Source organism: Loxodonta africana, chromosome 4, assembly GCF_030014295.1.
Source record: "Loxodonta africana isolate mLoxAfr1 chromosome 4, mLoxAfr1.hap2, whole genome shotgun sequence".
Classification (NCBI taxonomy): Eukaryota; Metazoa; Chordata; class Mammalia; order Proboscidea; family Elephantidae; genus Loxodonta; species Loxodonta africana.
The window spans coordinates 36,572,314-36,596,311 of NC_087345.1; the positions used below are offsets into that span (position 1 = coordinate 36,572,314).

Below are 23,998 nucleotides of genomic sequence, written 5' to 3' on the forward strand. Positions count from 1 at the left end.
CTATGAGAATGTGAAACATCATTATCTGCAGGATATTCTGAGAGTATCAGAGCCATAACATCTGATATTTACCTAAAGAATATCATTAACACACGCTGAGGTTTTTCAAAGTGAATTCATGTCAATATAACATTTCAACTGAGAAAAGAGGGCATCTGACAGGGAGTAAAGGAAACAAATATTTATTGGGTAACTACTGCATGCTAAAGGAGCCCCAGCGGTGCAGTGGTTAAGTGCTCAGCTGCTAACCAAAAGGTCGGTGATATGAACCCATGAGCCACCCTGAGAGAGAAAGATGTAGCAGTCAGCTTCCATTAAGATTACAGCCTTGGAAACCCTATGTGGCAGATCTATTCTGTCCTAATAGGGTCACTATGAGTCAGAATCAACTTGATGGCAATGGGTTTATTGCATGCTGGGGCTGGTATTAGGCACTCTCTCTATTATCTAATATAAATCATATGATAACTTACAGAAATATCCATTACTCTCAAAGCACTTTGGCTCCTCAAGGTAAATAAACAGAATCATACTACATATTAAGTGTAGCATATGTTTATTCTTCCATTTAGCAGTTAATAGAATTTAATAACTGCTAAAGAAAAACCCATTTTTTCTGGAAATACAAGACAGAAATGAAAATAGGTAAGAAATATTTACATTTTACTATGTAGTAGAAAAGAACCTTTTTTAAAATTAAATAAAAAATGAACTCACAGTGTAAATCCTCTGGAAATGACTTCAGTTTCTTGAATGAGACGCAATGATTTTCTCACAAGGTTTGTAAAAGCTCGGCTCTTTGCTGCTGTATTATCCAAATGGACATTATACTTTTTTAGGGTCACTTGTAGTTTGGCTGTCCTCCATAATCTCAAAGCTCTTACAACCAGATAAACAAATAGAATCACTCCCCATACCAGCCAGGAAGATACAATCCACCAAGTGGGAAGCATAACCAGCAAACTAATGAAGGCAAAAAGCATTGAGACATCCCTAGGAACAAAGAAATCAAGAACCAAATGTCCATCAGACTAAAGAAAGATGAGTTACTTTAATCAGTAAAAACAATTGTAAATTTAGGTTGACTAAAACAGATAAAATGATAGCTTCTCTGTAAAGTATGTCTTACAAAAAAAGTAGGGCAGATTTTACAATACCTAGAAACTAGACAATGGTGCTTAGGTATTAAGATCTGAGTTTCCAAACTTAGGTAAAAGGACACTGAAATAGGTGTCCTCTATAACCATTTTTTTTAAAGATGTGGAATCTTTACCCAAAAAGCAAATTACATATTTTAAAATCCAATTTTACAGAATTAAAAGCAAAAATACTACTTTGGGGATAAGATAAGCTTTTTTCCAAAATCAGATTTTGCTTACACAGAAACACATCATTTCTCAAGAAAATGTAAATGTTTTTCCAATTAGAAATAAGATATACCAAGCGAGTAACTGTTTTGAATAAAGGCATCTAATTTTAAATAACCATCATGGATTATCCCATCTCACTAATTTGGAATACACAAATTAGTATAAAAATCATTTTATTTAGGTCAATTACAAACATGTAATATGTCTTTTAAATAATGTAACTGCCTGTATAACTTGAAAGTTCACGAAGTGATTTAATCCACTCATTGATTCATTCTTCCCTTCTCTGACAAATTTAATCAGTTCACACTTTAACAGAAGAGGACACTAACAGTTCTGGATATATAAAATCCCTTTTTTACTACTCACGTTTTTTTTTTTTTTTTACAGATTATGGTTTCGGTATTAGACCGTAATACTTCGAGTTGAAAAGTTTCAGCATAGTTTGAACAGCCAAACTATGTTCCCTCTGAACTCCTCTTCGCCAACTCAGGAAGAGTTGACTTTTACCTCCATGTTGTAGCCTATGCTTGGTATTTCTGCAATGTGGTTATGATGTAAACCCTTAATTAAAAGAGAAGCCTAAAGAACTGCATATATACATGTGCACAGGTATATGGATGAGAGAGATTCTTTTTGGTGCATGTTGTACCTGCTTTTTGGGTAGCTAAGCACAGAGGCACAGTGGTTAAGATCTACGGCTGCTGACAAAAAGTTCTGCTCTTTGAATCTACCAGCCACTCCTCAGAAACCCTATGAGGCAGTTCTACTCTGTTGTGTAGGGGTGCTATGAGTTGGAATCGACTTGACAGTTAACTTTTTTTTTTTAAGCACAGAACCAATTATACGCAGTTGGAAGCATATAATAATCAATTGGATTTTTCTAGCTTCACTTTAAATTGTATTTACCTTAGAAAGGTACTTTTTTACCTCTGATATATCATTATATTAATTGTAATGTTAAAATGTATGAATGGTAATAATGCCTTTATAACGGAGAGAACATGATGATGGATTTCCTCTGCTAATTCTTTATAAGTAAAGAGTCAAAGGATAGATGTTTTCTGGACAGTACCAAATATTAGGGGTTGCCAGGGAGCAAAGTGTTGGAAGGTGTCCATTTTCCTGTTGTTGAGGTTGCTCTGCAGACAGGATACTGGGATCAAGTAGCTCAATCAGCTCCACATCCTCTTGCAACAGGACTTCCTGTTGCAGGATGGTATGTAGTGAGTCGAGTCGGAATCCAATATCCTTGCCATTAAAGAACCAGAAGAGAGGAATTAATACATACATAATCTTGTATTAAATGCTAAACTCCTAATTTATTAATAAAATTTAGGTGTTTATTTTCAGCTCAGACTCCACGTGGAAGAAACAACAGTCCAATCTATCTTCAGTGTGGAGTTTTAGTTTCATTGCACATGTGAAACAAAAGCACTGAGGCGGACATCCTTAGGCCATCGGATGTGAAATATAAAGTTTTAATAAGGAGATGTCAAATAATTACAGATTAATAAACCTGATTAATTAAGCTGCCAGAACATAACATAGAAAATATATTACTATAACATAAAAGATGCATCCCTAGATACTGTAACAATATAGCCCATACCTAATAATTACATCAACAGATCCAGGCCTTCTAAGAATGGACACTATTAAATATATATCATTAAGGAATGTAATGCAAATTCACACTAATGTTTGCATAGCACTCTGTAGTTTACAAAATGCTTTCACATGTATCAGCTCATTTTACTTCTTCCTTCTATCCATCTATCAATGAATATCTTCTACATGTCAGGTACCACACTTGACACTGAGGACACAAAAAATGAAGAAGACATATAAGTACCTACTCTTAAAGAGTTTATAGTCTAATGGAGAAGACTAAAAAGTAAGAGTTACAGAATAATGTACTGATATACTAAGGATACTGTGAAATGGTATAGAGAACTAAACTTGTGATGAAGTCAGAGAAAGTAAAGAGGTGATGTCTGAGCTTAGTCTTGAAGGAAGAACAAGAACTGTCCAGATAAAAAGCTGGGAGAGTGGGATGGAGTAGAATAAAAGTCTTTCTAGTTTGGGGAGCTGCAAGCCATCTGATATTAGCTGCGTGCACAGCACATGTGGTGGAGAGGTGAGAGATGAGGTAGCAGTGTTAGGACAGGTGGTTTAATTCTCACAGTAACCCTGGATTACATTATTACCCTCCTCTCAGTTTTATACAGGAGAAACCAAAGCCCAAAGACAGAAAATAACTTCCTCAATTTTGATTTCAAATCCTAAGTAAGTCTTTGTTAGTCAACTAATTCTGCTTTCCTGTACATAATCTATAAATACAAAGGAGATTGAAAGGAATCAAGACACTCCAGATAACTAAAGCAGTGTCATCTGTATGACGAGTGCCTCTACAAAGGAATAACTTGAACTATATTCTGATGATTGTAACTGTTGAGTTGAATCAGATTAAATTAATGAATTAAGTTTCTTAAGGATAAATTGTAAAATTATATATTACTCTTTAAATATAAAAATAAGAACTGATTACGTTTCTATAGAAACTGTGTTATACATGGCAATCACACCATCAGGAAAACAGATAGAACAAAATTAAGAAATATGTCACAATAGCTCTATTGGCGCTGTGAAGCCCAGGTCCAAGTGTCTACAAATGAAGAAAATGAGTCGTTATGAGATGAAATATTAGTATTATCTGAACAGCTGGAAGGTCTATGCTGTGAGAGGTGTACTATGTGAACTGTGGCTTACCCTCAACAAGTTTTAGAGTGCCAAGACTCAGAGAGCACCTATGTTTATATCCTATCTCTATAACTAACTATGACTGAGAAAGTTAATAACTTCTCTGTGCCAGTTTCCTTATCTGCAAAATTGAGGAAATAATAGTACCTACCTCACAGGGTTGTTGTGAGGATTAAATAAGTCCGTGTATTTGTAAAATAATAGAACAGTATCTGGCACATAGTAAGCACTACATAAGTGTTAGCAGTTAGTGCTGTTACTACACATGATATAATTAAAACACAGTAAAGAAAAGCACACATTGATAACATATTACAAAAACTTATAGAACACAGCATAGATAATTATTCCTGGGTTGGTATAGAACATAACACAGCCAATAGGTTGGAGTTTCCGGGAAAGGACCTAAGGAAGAGCTAGGATTGCTATGGAAAAGATTCCAGTGAATAGACAGAAGACGAAAATACTGGTGAATACGGTTGGAAATGGCAGGTTAGGGTCAAATTATGCAAACTGTTTAATGTTGAATTTGGATTTGATTTCACGGATAATAGGAATCATTTTAGAATCTAAATAGAGAAGTGGCACGATAAGAAAGTAATTTAGAAAGATCTGCCTGGATAGAACGAAAAGGAAATGAGAAAGCATAGCAAGAGAATAAAGAGATTTCTATTTTTTCCCCTAGGGATGGAGAAGGGGACGTTTGCATGTACCAATATACTTCAATGATCTTATAACACTGTAATTCTACAGTGCTATTCAAAAAAGTTGAAATAAGCATCAAATGAGATAACATATGTGAATCACTTTATGGGCTAAAAAATACATAAAAAGTGCTATCTTTCTGATTTTTAAAAATCTTTAAGAAAAATATTACACTAATAAAAATGAAAAAATGGTAAGATCTTCAGATTCCATGGGGCAATTGACAGTATTTTTATATAAGGAAAGAGGGCCTACTTCAATATTGGTACAAAACCAAAAAAGCCAAACCCATTGCCATTGAGTTGATTCAGTAGAATTGTCCCACAGGGTTTCTAAGGGGGTACATCTTTACAGAAGCAGACTGCCATGTCTTCCTGCAGCTAGTGGGTTCAAATCGCAGATTTTTGGTTAGCAGCCTAGTGCTTTAACCACTGCAGCAGTAGGGCTCCTAGTACTTGTATAGCTAACAAAATTTAAATACATCATAATCGAGGGAAAGAAGTGAATCAATCTTACCACAGAAGCCAAATGGGAAATTCCTTGTCCCATTACTAGTAAGCTATTTCTTAGGTATGTACAATTCTCCATAATATAGGCACAAAAGGGACGCATAAAGAAGTTGGAACTTTATCGTGGAACATGATATGAAGCATGTTGCCAATGGCAAAGAACCAAGAATGAAAAGATTAGGACTATGCAGACTATCACTCAACCACAGAAAAATGTATATGGATCCATATACCTTACCACAGTCCTAGTATCACCGAAGAATGAGGATGGCTCCACCTGGACAGAGATGATATTCTATGTAGATGGTGAAATACGTCACTGACCTTCTTAACACACCCTTTACCAAAGGTGAAATCCTGAACACAGAACCTGACAATACGGATTGCTAAGAAAGTAATTTTAGTCAGTCAAAAAATAATAACACTCAAGCTAGAATAGTGTGTTATAAAGGAAAGAGCATGCAATCGGAGCCAGGAAACCTGGGTTCAAATAATAGTTCTACAACTTTTCAGCAGTACATTTCTTGAACGATTGACATAGGCATTCCTAAACCAAACTGAACTATCTGAACGTGGGGCTTTCTCACTCATAAAATGCACGAAACCTTATTGTGTTGTTTGGATTTCCAAATCAGAATGTGAAAGCACTTTGTAAATAATCACTTTACAAATGTTACTTTATAACAATAATAATTACCACCTTAAGGTCTTAGGCCAGCTCTGGATCCTGAAACCTACTTACTTGTAAACTGATTAGGTCTTCTGGGAGCCTATGCCTTTGGGAGGCATGAGAATTTATAATCTGAATTTCTTAACTACACTAACTGGATTTTTTATCTTTAGGACAGGGGTCAGAAGTCAAAAAACAAATACTTCACAGCAGAGAGTAGGAAAATCCTCACAGAAATCACTAAGACCCTCGATGTTGACTACTGCAAATCTTTGGGAAATTCTGTGACTTATCAGTCCCAAAGGACTAAATTTCACATACTAAATTGTCAGAGAATGGTAGATTAACAAAATGAGTAAATTACAGAGATGCCACTTTTGATTTTGCCTCAGTTCTGTGAACAGAACCAGTAACCAGTTGCCCTCCAGTAAATCACAGGCTCTTGGTTAAGGATGCAGTCAGTCAAGTTTCAGAGTGAAAAGGGAAAAATCCCACTAATATATTCCCTTCGCTGTTGAAAAGAATACTTGTCAATGAAAGAAGATGGTGGCAATAGGTCAGTAATCTAAAAAAGTAAGCTAACAAATAAATCAGTAATCTTACGAATAACTACAAAAATATTCCATTCTAAGTGGCTAATATCCTCCTGTAAGAACTATGAAAAATACTAAAGAACCCCAATTTAAAGGTGTATTTCATAAGATTAGGGAAAAGCTCCCTAGTTATTGCAGAATTTCTAATCAAAACCAATCACTGCCCAAATCAGTAGCAAAACAAATTCTGGTTCATCAACTCTCTCACTAATGAAGTGAAGCCCTGAAAAATGACAAAAAGAAGTAAAGCGCACACTTACCAACTTATGAAGTAAGTCATCATTCTTACTGCACTGAGAAAATGAAATCCAACTTTTGATTGTTTCAGCCACTTTCAACAGGATGCCTTGCTGAAGGAGATGAATGACATTATGTGGGATTATTAAACCACACCCAAACAGGAGGAAAACTTGAAATAGATCAGGATTTTTATCAGAAAAAAAAAAAAAAAAATCATCCAGGTTATGTACTTTGCGAGTATGTCTCAGCCTCTATATTAGTTCCTAAATCTAGCTGTACATCAGAACCACCTGAAGATTTTAATCAGAAACACATTCCTGGGTCCCGAAAATAAAGATTCTGATTTTAGTAGGGTTGGGGTAAGGCCGGGAAATCTGATTTCTAAAGAGCAGCCAGAGTCACTGTGATGCACCCCACTTATCTTGGGAACTCTATATACTACCTATGTCAACATGATGATGGCATTTGTTTGAGAATTCCAAGTTCTCAAATATTAAGTACGTTTCATTCTACAACACTAAGGCAGAAAGATATTTTAATCCATTTTAGAAAAATGGCCATGTATTGAAACAAAAGTTACATTCATATTATTGAATCAACCAAGATTTAAATTTATCCCAAAAGCCCATTCTCTAAGCATACAAGTAAAATGGAGATTTTATTATGTATTAACTTGTTATTTTTTCCTAATTTTCAACTATCTGCAATGGATCCACATTGGCTAAGGTTACTGAATAAAGCCATTGCTGTCGAGTCAATTCTGACTCACAGCAACCCTATATATAGGTTATTGAATAGTTAAGACAAAATTTCCCAAAACCTGTTGTTATGTTGATGTTAGGCACCATTGAGTTACTTCCACCTCATAGCTACCCTATGTACAACAGAACGCAATACTACCCAGTCCTGCTCCATCCTCAAAATTGTTATGCTTGATCCCATTGTTGCAGTCACTGTGTCAATCCATCTCGTTGAAGATCTTCCTTTTTCGCTGACCCTCTACCTTATACCAAGCACCCTCTACCTTATGCCTTATACCCTCTACCTTATACCAAGCACGATGTCCTCCTCCAGGGACTGGTCCCTCCTGACAACTTGTCCAAGGTATGTGAGATGAAGTCTCACCATCATTGCTTCCAAACAGCATTCTGGCTGTACTTCTTCCAAGACTGATCGTTCATTCTTCTGGCAGTCCATGGTATATTCAATATTCCTTGCCAACACCATAATTCAAAGGCATCAATTTTTCTTTGGTCTTCCTTATTCACTGTCCAGCTTTCACATGCATGTGAAGCAACTGAAAACACCATGGCTTGGGTCATGCACACCTTAGTCTTTAAAGTGACGTCTTTACTGTTTAACACTTTAAAGAGATCTTTTTTTTTTTTTTAAAGATCTTTTACAGCACGTTCGCCCAATGCAATGCGTTGTTTGATTTCATGACTGCGCTTCCATGGATGTTGACTGTAAAGCCAATTAAAACGAAGTCCCTGACAACTTCTTTCTTTTCTCCATTTCTCATAATGTTGCATATTGATCCAGTTGTGAGGATTTCTGTTCTATGTTGAGGTATAACCCATACTGAAGGCTGTATAGTCTTTGATCTTCATCAGTAAGTGCTTCAAGTCTTCTTCACTTTCAGCAAGCAATGTGGTGTCATCTGCCTATCTCAGGTTGTTAATGACACTTCCTCCAGTTCTGATGCCACATTCTTCATATAGTCCAGCTTCTGGGATTATTTGCTCAGCATACAGATTGAATAAGTATGGTGAAATGATACAACCCTGTCACACACCTTTCTTGACTTTAAACCACACAACATCCTCGTGTTCTGTTCTAACAACTTCCTATTGCTCTGTGTGCAGGTTCCTCATAAGCACAATTAAGTTACTGGAATTCCCGTTCTTTGCAATGTTATCCATAATTTGTTATGATCCACACAGTCGAATGCCTTTGCATAGTCAATAAAACACAAGTAAACATCTTTGTGGTATTCTCTGCTTTCAGCCATGATCCATCTGACATCAGCAATGATATCCCTCGTTCCATGTCCTCTTCTGAATCTGGCTTGAATTTCTGGCAGTTCCCTGTTGTCTCAGGCTGGATCTAGAGAAGGAAAACCAGTAAAACGTATAAATATCTATATAGAGAGATTTACATCAAGGAAATGGCCCATGTGGTTATAGAGGCTAGAATGTCCCAAGTCCATGGGTCAGGATAGAGGATTCTCCTGATTCACATAGCTGCAGAAGCTGGCGACCCAAGATCGGCAGGTCTGATGGCAGGGCTCTTGCTCACAGGCTGCGAAGATCGATGAATCCCAAGACTGGCAAGCGAGGCAGCAGGTAAGTAAGCTGCTAGCTCAAGTCCCAAGAATCAGAGGTCGGACGAACAGGACCCAGCTACAGGATCCAGAGTGACCAAAAGCCCGTGAGCTTGCCAGAAAGTCTACTTATTTATTGGATGCAGGCCACGTTCCCAAGTTAACTCCATTTCAACTCACAGTAGATCCCATCATGGAGGTGATCACATTATATCAAATCTCATCATGGAAGTGACCACATGACCATATGACTGCCAAACTACATCGTAATTGCCAAACCACTGAGAATCATGGCCCAGACACATACCCTTACTGATCACACCTGTTGATGTATTGCTGTAACCGCTTTTGAATGACCTTTAGGAAATTTTACTTGTTTGTGATATATTAATGATACTGTTTGACAATTTCTGCATTCTGTTGGAGCACCTTTCTTTGGAATGGGCACAAATATAGATCTCTTCCGGTTGGTTTGCCAGGTAGCTGTCTTCCAAATTTCTTGACACAGACAAGTGAGCACTTCCAGTGTTTCATCCATTTATTGAAACAACTCAACTGGTATTCTGTCAATTCCTGAAGCCTGGTTTTTCACCAATGCCTTCGGCACACAGCTTGGATTTCTTCCTTCAGTACCATCCATTCTTGATCATATGCTACCTCCTGAAATGGATGAACGTTAAAAACCAATTCTTTTTGGTACAGTGACTCTGTATTACTTCCATCTTCTTTTGGTGCTTCCTGCATCGTTTAATATCTTCCCTGTAGAATTCTTCAATATTGCAACTCAAGGCTTAAAGTTTTTCTTCAGCTCTTTCAGCTTGAGAAATGCTGAGTGTGTTCTTCCCTTTTGGTTTTCTAACTCTAGGTCTTTTGGTGAGTAAATGTAAATAGCAGTTGTATTAACTGATTTTCCTTGTAAGTGTACGGATATTATCCTATCACTGACAGCAGTGCACTGTAGATCTTGAAATGTTCTTTTTGACGATGAATGTAACACCTTCCTGCTTCAATTTGTCATTCCCAGCATAGTTGACTATATGATTGTTTTGATTCAAAATGGCCAATCCCAGTCCATTTCAGCTCACTAAAAAAAAAAAAAAAAAAAATGCCTAGGATATTGATATTTGTTCCATTTCATTTTTGACGACTTCCAATTTTCCTAGATTCATACTTCGTACATTCCATGTTCCTGTTATTAGTGGATGTTTGCAGCTGTTTCTTTTCATTCAGTCCTGCCACTATGAAGGTTCCGAAAATTTGATTCGGTCCACATCATTAAGGTTGACTTTACTTTGAGGAGACAGGTTTTCCCCAGTCGTATTTTCAGTGCCCTCCAACCTGAGGGGCTCACCTTTTGGCACTATATCAAACAATCCTCTGCTGCTATTCATAAGGTTTTCTCTGGCTAATTTTTTTTCAGAAGCAGGCTGCTAGGTCTTCTTCCTAGCGTGTCTTAGTCTGGAAGCTCAGCTGAAACCTACTCACCATGGGTGACCCTGCTGGTATTTGAAATATTGATGGCATAGCTTTCAGCATCACCACAGCATGCAAGCCACCACAATATGACAAGCTGATAGACGCATGGGGTATGAAAACCTAGGTAATATATTTAACCATATTTCTGGTACCCATTCAATAAAAACATTCACTGAGTGACTACTATATGCCAGGTACTGTAAGGAGTCATGGGAACAAAGATGAATACACATCTGCTGTTTCAAGAAAGTAATATAGAAGAGACAGTATAAATAATTACAGACCAATGTAAAGTCTAGAAAAGCACAGGAAAAGATGAGATTGGAGAGGAGCTAACACTGGAGCTAAGTTGTGAAAGATGATTAGGAATTCAACGACAATGGAGATTGTGGCACAGTTTGGTACAGATATGATCTAAGAGAAAAAAGGAATAGTAATGAAGTTAAATAGTGACAATGAGATAGGGCTTTCATCTTATATGGCATAATAGTTTACACTTTATCCTGTAGGCTGTAAGGGGCCGCCAAGGGTTTTACCAAGAAAGTGAAACACTAAAAATCAACATTTTAGAAAAATAGCTATCAATAGTGCTGAAAATGTACTGGCAGGGAATAACTGTAGAGAAGAATTTTGATTAGGAAGCTATTTTGATTAGTCCAGCTAAATAATAATAAAGGCTTGAACTAGGGAAAGAAAACTGGTAATGGCTAAATGATAAAGACCATGGAAGAAAAAACAGGGACAACACTAGGGGCCCTGATAAAGAGAATACAACCATAAATAACAATGCGCAAACACCAGAAGATAAACTAGATTAACAGGGAGCGCCTAAAAATTAAACACTTATGCTCATAAAAAGACCTCACAAAAAGAGTTAAAAGAGAACCTACAGGCTGGGAAAAAATATTTGGCTACAACATACCCAACAAGGGTCTAATCTCTAAAATCTATAGAATACTTCAACACCTGAACAAATTACCAAATAAAAAATGGGCAGAGGATATACACAGACACTTCACCAAAGAAGACGTTTCAGTGGCTAACAGACACATGAGGAAATGCTTACGATCATCAGCCATCAGAAAAATGCAAATTAAAACTACAATGAGATGCCATATCACCTCAACATAGACTGAGTTACTGGGGCTGATGGCTGGGGACCAAGGTCTTGGGAGATATCTAGGTCAATTGGCATAACATAGTTCATAAAGAAAATGTTATACGTTCTACTTTGTTGAGTAGTGTCTGGGGTCTTAAAAGCTTGCGAACAGCCACTTAAGACATATCTATTGGTCCCATCATGCCTGGAGCAAAAGAGAATGAAGAAGACCAAAGAAACATGGAAAATATTAGTCCAAAGGATTAATGGACCACATGAACCACAGCCTCCACCAGCCTGAGCCTGGTAGAAATAGGTGGTGTCTGGCTACCACCACCGACTGCTGTGACAGGGATCACAAAAAAGGTCCCAGGCACAGTGGGAGATAAATGTAGAGCAAAATTCAAATTCACAAAAAAAAAAAAAGACCAGACTTACTGGTCTGAGGGACTGGAGAACCCACAAGGCTATGGTCCCCAGATACCCTGCTAACTCTGAACTGAAGCCACTCCTGAAGTCCACCTTATAGCCAAAGATTAGACAGGCCTATAAAACAAACAATAACACAGGTGAGGAATGTGCTTCTTAGTTCAATCAAGCATATGAGACCAAACAGGCAACACCTGCCCAAAAGGAAAGGCGAGAAGGCAAGAAGAGACAGGAAAACTGGATGAATGGACACTGAGAACACAGGATGGAAAGAGAAATGGGGAGAGTGCTTTCACATTGTGGGGATTACAACTAATGTCACAAAACAATTTGTGTATAAAATTTTTGAATGAAAAACTAATTTTCACTGTCAACTTTTACCTAAAACACAATAGAAGAAAAAAAACAGCTAATGACTAAAGGTTAGACCTAAGAGACATAGAAGTTGACTTTGATATATCACTTAGTGACCAAATCAATGTGGGAGTGATGAGGAATGGTAAGATAACTGAGAGCATGATAATTTGGAGTATAATAAGAATATTTGTTTCTTTTTGGGGGGGTGGGAAAAGGAGGAGGAGATTACCTTTGTTTTACACACGTTAAATCTGAGCTTCCTAAGGTACATACAGGTTGAAAATCTAACAGGCAATTGGAACTAGGGAAGCTGGAGAATGGATATTAAGTGGCTAATGAAGACAAGAAAGTAGTTGAGGCCACTTTGGGAAGACAGACCAAGCAGAGAAGAGGCCTGATGATAAACTGTAAGGAAGGAACGTTTAACAATAACCGCAGGAAAACAAACCAGAGAAATAGAGAATGAATATTCACAGAGGAAAACTCCAGGAGAGACTACTCAATAAGTATGTAAAAATAAAATTTAAGAAGAAACACACAAAAAAAGGTGGGGGGCCAATTAATGCTAATGACTATTTCATCATAAACTCATACAAAAGTTTGTTTTCTAAAGAAATAATTGATATTTCATGCTTGAACAAAATTTGTGGGGCAGTTCTAAAAATATATCCCTGAGAATAATCTAAATAATTCAACAAATCTTTCTAAGATTTAGCTGCCCCCAGTTTTAGAGAAATATAACTCATACAGTTAAAAAGTTGGCTTAGATATGTGTAACATGAAGATCAAACAAACTTTCAAGATATGTGGGAATTTTAAAAAATATCCTTTGGCTACGCTTTTTAGTGTTCCTCAATTTCTGAGGCGATTCAATTTTACACTTCCATTTATTTGTAAGCTAACATTTCTATTGTTTTTAAAAATGCTTTTCCCAAACACAAAAGATTAAATATCTACAAAACCCAAGTTTGCAAAAAGAAGAAAAATAGGTCAATGCCCATGTCCTGCCCAAGGACTATCCCTTAGCCTCTTCTTTGTTTTTTGTTGCCAAGTAATCTCGAAACCTAGTTTCAACAGATAAATAACTTATTAGATAAATCTTTAGGTTTTGCTTTCAAAACCCTTGTCATTAACATTCATATTTGAAAGAGGCAAGGGGAAAAAGGGTAAGGAGAGAGGACTAGTAAAACTGGTTCTGATCCATATGAGTTCTAACTCCCCTAACTCTAACCTTCTGGGTGTTAATAAAAAAATGCCATTTGCTTTGCTATTGCAAATGGGCTCAGCTAGGTTAGGATCAGGAGAAAAGATCCTTCTGCAGATCCACTTGCCCCACCCTATCACAATGGAAACCCTGGTGGGGTAGTGGTTAAGCACTACAGCTGCTAACCAAAAGGCTGGCACTTCAAATCGACCGGGCGATCCTTGGAAACTCAATGGGGCAGTTCTACTCTGTTCTGTAGGGTCACTATGAGTCGGAATTGACTCGATGGCATTGGGTTTGGTTTTTGGTTTTATAGGGTCACTATGAGTTGGAATCGACTCAATGGCAATGGTTCTTTTTTTTTTTTTTTTAAATCACAATGGACTAATTGACTTCAAACTTCTCCCAATAGTAACCGAGTCTTATAATAAACCACTGATTAAATTAGAATACTCAAGAAATGAGGTAATACGGTTTTATTTTTTCTATTAAATTCCTTTACTTAAAACTCTGAAATTAACTGGAATGTTTTCCTTTTTTATAAATATGGCTAATAGGACATAAATGAATCTATTGGTAAATATCATAAATTTATTTTCGTAAATATATTTTATTAAACATGACTAATGGAGACTCTTACAGTACCTCAGCCTTACAATGCCGAATATAAACTATGAGATCTTTATTGTATAAAAGTATATAATATTGTAGATAGAAATGATATCAGAAATTGAGGTAAACATACCCACTCTATCATATACCCTTCAAACTATATGTTTAATACTGATTTGCTTTTTTATAGTTCGTGTCTCTCTTTTAAAAATTATTTAAAGAAAAAAGAACTCCTGTGAATATAGAAGTCCTATTAGTTGGGTTCTCATTAAGGTTTTATTATATTTTCCTGATTCCCATCAGATAGCTTCACCATTTAAGCAAATAATACATTTTACTCCGCAACCATACTTATTTCCTCATCTTATATAAATGACCCATGAAACAGTCCCAAATAGCAAAGATTCATGTTTATCTAAACAGTTTATAAACAAACAGAAATAAAGCCTCAAAAATGCAGAGAAGGACATGAGGTGCTTACAAGGTTTTTGTCTTTTGGGGGTAAGGGGGATGGTGCATAGGATAAAGGAAAAGGCAGTTTAAAAAACCAGTAATGTGAAAAGTAAAAGATTAAACCATAGAGAATTAGCATGCTTCCTTACTTCTGACAGGGTTCTCACAGGAGTCTTCTGTTGCCCCTCCGTTGCCGTGCATTTTTCTGTTTTTGGTGACACAGAAGAACATATTTCAAAATCTGAGTGTCCCAGATCTTGCAAGTACTGGTAAAGTGGAGAATTCTGAAAGAGACATATAAAATATAGAAACTGAAGCAAATTTCAAGATCACTACTATTTCAAAAGTTTTACAGGCCAAATTCAATAACCAAACTTTATTATCAGGACCAAAAACTAAAAAACCCATTACCATCAAGTCGATTCTGACTCATAGTGACCCTACAGGACAGAGTAGAACTGCCCCATAGGGTTTCCAAGGAGTGCCTGGTGCATTCAAATTGCCAACCTTTTGGTTAACAGCTGTGGCTCTTAACTACCATGCCACCAGAGTTTCTGCTCTCATGACCAGTATGCTCAAATCCTTTAAGGCTTCTTCTATATAGAGCTCAATTATCTGTTGCAATGCCATTTAACATTAAAAAATCAAGAAGCAATTCAACAGAGGAACCCAAAAAAGGAAAAACTAAATAAAACAGATTTTTTTCTGATCAAGTACCATCAAGAAAAAAAGTGAATTTGGGATTATAAATAGTTTTGTTAAGCAATCTCTTTGCCCAAATTTTTGTAGTCTGAGAGCAGACTGCTTCAAAATAACCAATGCTGGATAGCCAGCTCCTAAAAATGACCAATGAAAAACTGTTTTTAGTTGAAGCCAAGAAGACTTAAAAAATTACTGTACTGTAGTGTTGTTGTTGTTAGTTCTGACTCATAGCGACCCGATGTACAATGGAATGAAACACAGCCTGGTCCTACCATTGTTGCTATGTTCGAGCCCATTTTTGCAGCCATGATGTCAATCCATCTTGTGTATGGTCTTCTTTTTCACTGACCCTCTACTTTACCAAGTATGATGTCCTTCTCCAGGGACTGGTCCCTCCTGATAACATATCCAAAGTACATGAGATGAAGTCTCGCCATCCTTTCTTCTAAGGTGCATTCTGATTGTACTTTTTCCAAGACAGATTTAGTCATTCTTCTGGAAGTCCATGGTATATTCAATATTCTTTGCCAATACCATAATTTAAATATGTCAGTTCTTCTTCGGTCTTCCTTATTCATTGCCTAGCTTTCACATGCATGCATACAAGCGACTAAAAACACTACGGGTTGGGTCAGGCGTACCTTAGCCCTCAAAGTGACACCTTTGCTTTTTAATTATAATTGTATCATTCTATCATATTTATTAAATCATCTAAGCACAAATATGTATTACCTACCACATGCCCAGAAATGTACACAAACTTAAAACTGTGGAAAAAATTTACCTTAGATAAGCTCTACCTTACACAGAAACATACGGCAAATGAGGGAATGTAGCCTTAGACCATGGTGGTTAAGAGGAGACTCTGGAGCCAAACCGTATAGGTTCAAACCCCAACTCTGCTGCTTACTAGCTATATAACCTATGGCAATTTATGATTCTTCTGTGCTCCAGTTGTTTCATCTAAAAATTGGAATAATAAATAATAACAACGGGTTCACAGGATTCTTGAGAAAATTATATAAAGCACTTAGAACAGTCCCTAGAAGGAATTAAATTTCTTTAACTTTATATAAACCATGTGAAAGGAGTACAGGTTTTGGAACGAGACACTGGCCATCCCCACCCTACCCACCACAAAAACAAAAAACCCCACCCCTAGCCCCATCAAACAGAAATACCATTGTTGCTATTGGATGAAGAACTATTGGATAATACTTTCTGGATAAATAGCAAGCTTTAATTTGAACTTTCAGACTTCTCTAAAGCAAAAAGTTGATTCTATTTACCAAAATATTTAATACTTAAAAAAGCCTGTATATTATGTGTTTGAGATACAATAACAACAAAAAAAAAAAAAAAGAAAGAGAAAACAGCTGTGGAAAAAGTTTAACGGTATTTTACTTGTATCATCTCAATTAAGCTTCAAGGTAAACCCTAAAATTATTATTATTATTCCCATTTCATAGCAGATGAGGAAACAGGTTCACTCAGCAAAAGCAGGAGAGACAGGATTGACTAGTAAGTCTGACTGCAAAGCCAATGCTGTGATAGATATATTATACTACACTATCCCAAACAAGAAACAGTCCTCCTGTGTCTAGTGAGGAAGACACCCAACAACCTTACTTATACTTTAGTACAGAACCGCCAAGGTAATTAACAATTACAGGAATGTTTCAAATGCTATGGAAACAGAGGAGAGGCAAATTAGACTAAGGCTTTTAAGAGAATCTATCTGAGTTTGAAAGACTGAGGGAGAGTAGGAATTTGCTGGACTGGTCATGGGGTATCAATTTCAGGAATAATATGATTCAAAAGCCTTCCTTTTAAGCTATGCATTATCTCTTTCATAAGAAAAATATTCAAATAATTATAAGAAGGAATTGTTTCTTATCTCTCTACCAGACTTAAAATCTCTGGTGATACAAACGGTTAATGTTAATACTGTGTTATAGATTGAATTGTGTCCTCCCAAAATATATGTTGAAGTCCTAACCCCCTACACCTATGAGTGGGATCCTGTTTGGAAAGAAGAGTTTCTTCTGTTAAGTTAATGAGGTCCTACCAGTGTAGGGTGGGTCCTAAGCCTACCCCCTTCTTAGTGGTGTCCGATAAAGAAAACTACAGACACTCAGAGAAACACACACAGGGAGAGAGAGATTGCCAGCAGCTCCTAGAAACTGAAAAAGACAAAGTAGGGTGATCCCCAGCAGCTGAAGCCCTTAATTCACATTTCTAACTTCTAAAACTGAAAAAATAAATTTCTATTCTTTAAAACCACCTACTTGTGGTATTTTTTGTTAAGGCAGCACTAGGAAACTAAGACACGCTGCTTTGAATTACAAATATTTCCTTGAATTACTCAATCTGTATTTTCAATCTGAATTGTGAACCTCACTCTGCTCTGCCCCCAGGGTGGCAAAAGAATGAGAAAATGCCAGTTCATTTGTTTGGGCTGACCTTTTGAAAAGTTTACACACTTAAAAAAAAACAACTTGTTTTTAATGTAGAAGGCTTTCTTTGAACAAACTAGCTCCCATAGGGAAGAAAAATGAATAAAAATGATCAAAGTGGAGTTATTCTAATTGAGAGGTCAGCAAACTTTTTTCTAAAAAGCTGGATAGTAAATATTTTAGGCTTTGCAGGTTGCATGGCCTCTGTCACAACTATTCATCTCTACAATATGCAAACCAATGAGTGTGATGTGGTTATGTTCCAATAAATTTTTATTTATGGACATGAAGATTTAAGTTTAATACAATTTTCATGTGTCACAAAATATTATTCTCTAGGGTTTTTTTTTTTTTTCCAACCAGTTAAAAATATACAAACCATTCTAAACTTCCAAGCATAAACAAACAGGCAGAAGGCCAAGTCTGATCCGACAGGCATAGTTTGCTGGCTGTTATTCTAATTAAAGACTCAATGGAGGTCAGAAGGCACTCTTGACTGCTAACTATTCTCTGGGAAGAGGAGAGGCTTGGGGGAAAGGAAGGCAAACTTTTTATTTTAATACCCTTTTCTAACTTCACTCAGTTGATGCTCTATCAGCACTGACTCCAATGTCCCTTCCTCTTCCAGTTTATATCACAGATTACAAAATAACAAAACACAGTATCTGTAGCATGGATTAATTTTTTAAAGTAATAAACCAAAGAAAAACAATGAATATTTTGTTCTTCATATATGCTAAAAGCGTGCATACTCTATACTTAATGGCTTGAATAACCATAATCTGGAATGCCTGCACAGGTCCCTGGGTGGTGTAAACAGTTTTTCATATTTCACAAAACCAGAAGCACTAGTCTTCATGTTGTATACCACTGATATTTTGTGAATGTCCAACAATGTCATTTGATAAAGTAAATAGACCAGTAGCTTGTCTCCAAACATAAGCATTAGCTTTTTGGTTTCACCAGCTTCTTGTCAAAGGTGTGACATATCCATTTGTGCTATGACCTGTGCAACTATGAATGGTGCCTTAGTAGTTTCCGCTTCTCTCCATCTTAAGTGACAGAATTCATCAGTTTCAACTTAGAAAGCCCTATTTTATAGCTGTTCTAGAAAAATACAATTTGCCAAAAGCGGTCACTATGCTTTGTTTCTTGTCTTTATGGAACTATCTGACAAAGTTTCATAGTAGACAATTTTTGGAAACTAGGGATGAATCTACCACACATCCAATAAAATCTAATTTCCAGAGATCCATCATTGTATTTCATATTTGCACTTTTCTATTTTTGGCTGTTGGTGCAAATCATATCACTTCCTAACAAATATAAACTCACGCACTTTATGAACACCAAAGCTCTGTTCGTTGTTTTTATGATAGCATTCTGAGTTATGGCATTTGTTCTATTTTATTTTACTTTTATGCTTCAATCACTTTTGAACCAGAATAAAATTTAAAATTTAACCAACAACATGCAAATGAAAAACACACATTCCTTGGTTAACTAAATTGCAGATAAGATGAAATGACCAAGATAGAGGGAACTTGTATCATGTAAGCAATTACCAATGTAAAGAGGATATTGGTAAAAATTATTTTACATTTATTTTCAAAACTCGTTTGGGGATAAAATTACTATTACATTTTCTCCGAAGCTGCCAAATAACTTGTGGACTATTTGACAGATCTCATAAAATGACATCATGACCAGTGGTTCTCAATATTTTTTCATCTCAAGACCCCTTTATGGTCCCCAAAACTATTGAGGGTCCCAAAGAGCTTTTGTTTATGCAGGTATTTAGCAATACTTATAATGGATATTAAAATAAAAAATTAAAAAATATTTATTAATTCACTGAACGGTAACAATAAACCCCTTACTGTGTTAATGAAAACAATATTTTCAATGAAAAGTACTTTATCTCATTTTGGAAAAAACAGCTATTGAGAAGATTGCTTTACATTTTTAAAAATCTCTTTACTGTCTAGCTTAATAGAAGATAGCTGGATTCTTGTATCTGCTTCTGCATTCAAATCTGTTGCAATTTATTAGATGAGGGATAGAAAATCAGGTCTTACACAGATATGGAAGAGGGAGAAATATTTTGATAGCATTTTCTGATTAACCGTATCAAAAAAGCATAGCCATACCAAAAACACAAAAGGTGGTAATTTTTAAAAGGTTAGTTTTAATGTGGAATATGAAATCATACTGATGAGCTTTTCATGCTATTCTTAAGAAGTTCCTGGGTAGCGCAAATGGTTAATGCTGCTAAAGGAAAGGTTGTAGGTTCAAGTTCACCCAGAGATAGCTCAAAAGAAAGGCCTGGCTGGTGCTTGCTTTGGCAGCACGTATATTAAAACTGAGTGATATAGAGAAGATCAGCATGGCACCTGAGCAAGGATGACAGGCAAATTTGTGAAGCGTTCCATATTTTTAGAGGAGAAAAAAGGTCAGCAGCACAAAAAAAGGCACTACAAAATGACAGCAGTAAACTCACCCCTGTCAGTAATTACACTTAACGTAAATGGCCTAAATGTATCCATAGAGAGACATAAAGCAACATAATGATTAAAAAACAGGATCCACAAATATGCTGTCTACAAGAGACACACCTTAGAAACACAGACATAAATTTATTAAAAATCAAAGGATGGAAAAAAAATATATCAAGCAAACAGCAACCAAAAAAGAGAAGGAGTGGCAATATTAATCTCAGATAAAACAGACTTTAAAACAAAATCCACCATAAAAAACAAAGAAGGGCACTATGTAATGATTACAGGGACAATCTATCATGAAAACATAACCATAATAAATATCTACCCACCCGATGACAGGGCTCCAAAATACATAAAACAACCTCTTAACAGCACTGAAAAGAAAAATTGACACTTCCACGATAATAGTAGGAAACTTCAACACACCACTCTCGGTAAAGGACGGAACATCTAGAAAGAAGCTCGACATAGATACAGAAGATCTAAAGTCCGTAATCAACCAACTTGACCTCACACACATAGAGAGAACACTCTAACCAACAGCAGTAAAGTACATATTCTTTTCCAAAGCACGTGGAACATTCTCCAGAATAGACCACATCTTAGACCACAAAAGAAGACCAGACTTACTGGCCTGACAGAGACTGGAGAAACCCCGAGAGTATGGCTCCAGGCTCAGTAAAGAAGTCACTCCTGGGGTTCAACCTTCATTCAGGGATTGGACAGGCCCATAAAATGAAACGAGATTAAAGGGGCACATCAGCTCAGGGGCTAGGACTAGAAGGCAGGAGGGGAAAGGAAAGCTGGCAATAGGGAATCCAAGGTAGAGATGGGAGAGTATTGACATGTCATGGGAGTGGTAACCAATGTCACAAAGCAATATGTGTACTAACTGTTTGATGAGAAGCCACTTTGTTCTATAAACCTTCATCTAAAGTATAATAAAAATAAACAAACAAACAAAAAAAAGGAAAGCCCTGACAATCTACTTCTAGAAAACCAGCCACTGAAAACCCTATGGAGCCAATTCTAATCTGACACACATGGAATTGGCATGAGTCAGAATTGACTCGATAATGGCAACTGGTTTTCACATGCCAGAGAGAATGCTGTTGTTGTTAGGTGCCATGAGTCAGTTACAACTCATTGCGACCCAATGTAAAACAGAACAAAACACTTCCAGGTCCTGCACCACTTCACTATCGTTGCTATGTTTGAGTTCATTGTTGTAGACGCTGTGTCAATCCATTTTGCTGAGGGTCTTCCTCTTTTTCACTGATCCTCTACTTTACCAAGCATGATGTCCTTCTCCAGGGACTGGTCCTGCTCAATGACATGTCCAAAGAACATGAGACGAAGTCTCACCATCCTTGCTTTTAAGGAGCATCGCAGCTGTACTGGCAGTCCATGGTATATTCAATATTCTTCACCAACATCATAATTCAAATGTATCAATTTTTCAGTCTTCCATATTCATTGTCCAGCTTTTGCATGTATACAAGGCGACTGAAAATACCACGGCTTGGGTCTTCCAAGTGACATCTTTGCTTATTAACACTTTAAAGAGGTGTTCTGCAGCAGATTTGCCCAATGCAATGTGTCATTTGATTTCTTGACTGCTGCTCCCATGGGTGTTGATTATGATCCAAATAAAATGAAATCCTTCACAATTCAATATTTTCTCTATCATGATGCTGCTGTTGGTCCAGTTGTGAGGATTTTTATTTTCTTTCTGTTGAGGTATACTCCATACTGAAGGCTGCGGTCCTTGATCTTCATCAGTAAGTGCTTCAAGTCCTCTCTGGTCTAAGCAAGCAAGTTTGTGTCATCTGCATAGCACAGGTTGTCAATTAGTCTCCCTCCAATACTAATGCCACGTTCTTCATATAGTCTAGCTTCTCAGGTTGTTTGCACAGCATACAGATTGAATAAGTATGTTGAAAAGATAAAACCCAGGTGCACACCTTTCCTGATTTTTAAACCATGCAGTATCCCCTTGTTTTGTCTGCATGACTGCCTCTTGGTCTTTGTACAGGTTCTGCATAGGCACAATTAATTGTTCTGGAATTCCCACTCTTCGCAATGTTATCCATAATTTGTTATGATCCACACAGCAAAATGCCTTGCATAGTCAACAAAACACAGGTAAACATCTTTCTGGGATTCTCTGCTTTCAGCCAAGTTCCATCTAACCTCAGCAATGATATCCGTGGTTCCATGTCCTCTTCTGAATCTGGCTTGAATTTCTGGCAATTCCCTTTTGATGTACTGTGCAACTGTTTTTGAATTATCTTCAACAAAACTCTACTTGCGGGTGATATTAATGATATTGTTTGATAATTTCCACATTCGGTTGGATCACCTTTCTTTTGAACAGGCACAAATATGAATCTCTTCCAATCGGTTGGACAAGTACAATTGCCTTCCAAATTTCTTGGCATAGACAAACCAGCACTCCAGTGCTCCATCTGTTTGTTGAAACATCTCAGCATCTGAACCGTTATTCCATCAATTCCTGGAGCCTTGTTTTTCGCCAATGCCTTTAGTGCAGCTTGGATTTATTCCTTCAATGCCACTGGTTCTTGATCATATGCTACCTCCTGAAATGGTTGAATGTCGACCAATTCATTTTGGTACCGTGGTTCTGTGTATTCCTTCCATCTTCTTCTGATGCTTCCTGTGTCGTTTAATATTTTGTCCACAGAATCCTTCAATATTGCAACTTGAGGACTGAATTTTCTCTTCAGTTCTTTCAGCTTGAGAAATGCCAAGCATGCTCTTCTCTTTTGGCTTTCTAGCCCCAGCTCTTTGCACATGTCATTATAATACTTAACTCTGTCTTCTTGAGCCACCCTTTGAAATCTTCTGTTCAGCTCTTTTACTTCATCATTTCTTTCATTCACTTTAGCCGCTCTACGTTCAAGAGCAAGTTTCAAAGTCTCTTCTGACATCCATTTTGGTCTTTTCTTTCTTTCCAATTTTTTTTAACGACCCTTTGCTTTCTTTATGTATGATGCTGTCTTAGTCATCTAGTGCTGCCATAACAAAAATACTGTAAGTGGATGGCTTTAACAAAGAGAAATTTATTCTCTCACAGTCTAGTAGGTTACAAGTCCAAATTCAGGGTGTCGGCTTCATGAGAAGGCTTTCTCTCTCTGTCGGCCCTAGAGGAAGGAGGGTCCTTGTTCTCAATCTTTCCCAGTCAAGGAGCTTCTCAGGTGCAGGGACCCTGTGTCCAAAGGACACGCTCTGCTCTTGGTGCTGCTTTCTTGGTGGTATGAGGTCCCCAACTTTCTGCTCGCTTCCCTTTCCGCTCTTGGGAGATAAAAGGTAGTGCAGGCTACACCCCAGGAAAACTCCCTTTACCTCGGATCAGAAAGGTGACCTGAATAAGGGTGGTGTTACAATCCCACCTTAATCTTCTCGACATAAAATTACAATCACAAAATGGAGGACAAACACACAATACTGGGAATCATGGCCTAACCAAGTTGATACACATATTTGGGGGGGGGGGCATAATTCAATCCATGACA

General features: G+C 37.0%; 1 protein-coding gene and 1 non-coding gene across 13 annotated transcripts in view; one reads left to right on the forward strand and one right to left on the reverse strand.

The window, feature by feature from the left end:
• The window catches only part of VEZT (vezatin, adherens junctions transmembrane protein), a 117,249-nt gene that overhangs the window by 68,489 nt on the left and 24,762 nt on the right, over positions 1–23,998 (reverse strand). For 7 of the 12 annotated variants that reach the window (XM_023559796.2, XM_064283714.1, XM_023559833.2 and 4 more), the window contains exons 2-6: positions 14,953–15,087; positions 6,871–6,960; positions 5,586–5,624; positions 2,446–2,621; positions 718–993 (exon numbers count right to left, since the gene is read on the reverse strand). In XM_023559796.2, coding sequence (XP_023415564.1) covers positions 718–993; positions 2,446–2,621; positions 5,586–5,624; positions 6,871–6,960; positions 14,953–15,087 — 716 coding nt within the window. Of the gene's footprint in view, positions 1–717; positions 994–2,445; positions 2,622–5,585; positions 5,625–6,870; positions 6,961–7,975; positions 8,765–14,952; positions 15,088–23,998 lie in introns of those variants that run through there. The other 5 variants (XM_064283716.1, XM_010599413.3, XM_010599405.3 and 2 more) reach the window with 3 other exon arrangements.
• LOC111748469 (U6 spliceosomal RNA) lies at positions 20,294–20,399 on the forward strand. The gene has a single exon (XR_002784191.1). It is a non-coding gene; the product is annotated as a U6 spliceosomal RNA (small nuclear RNA).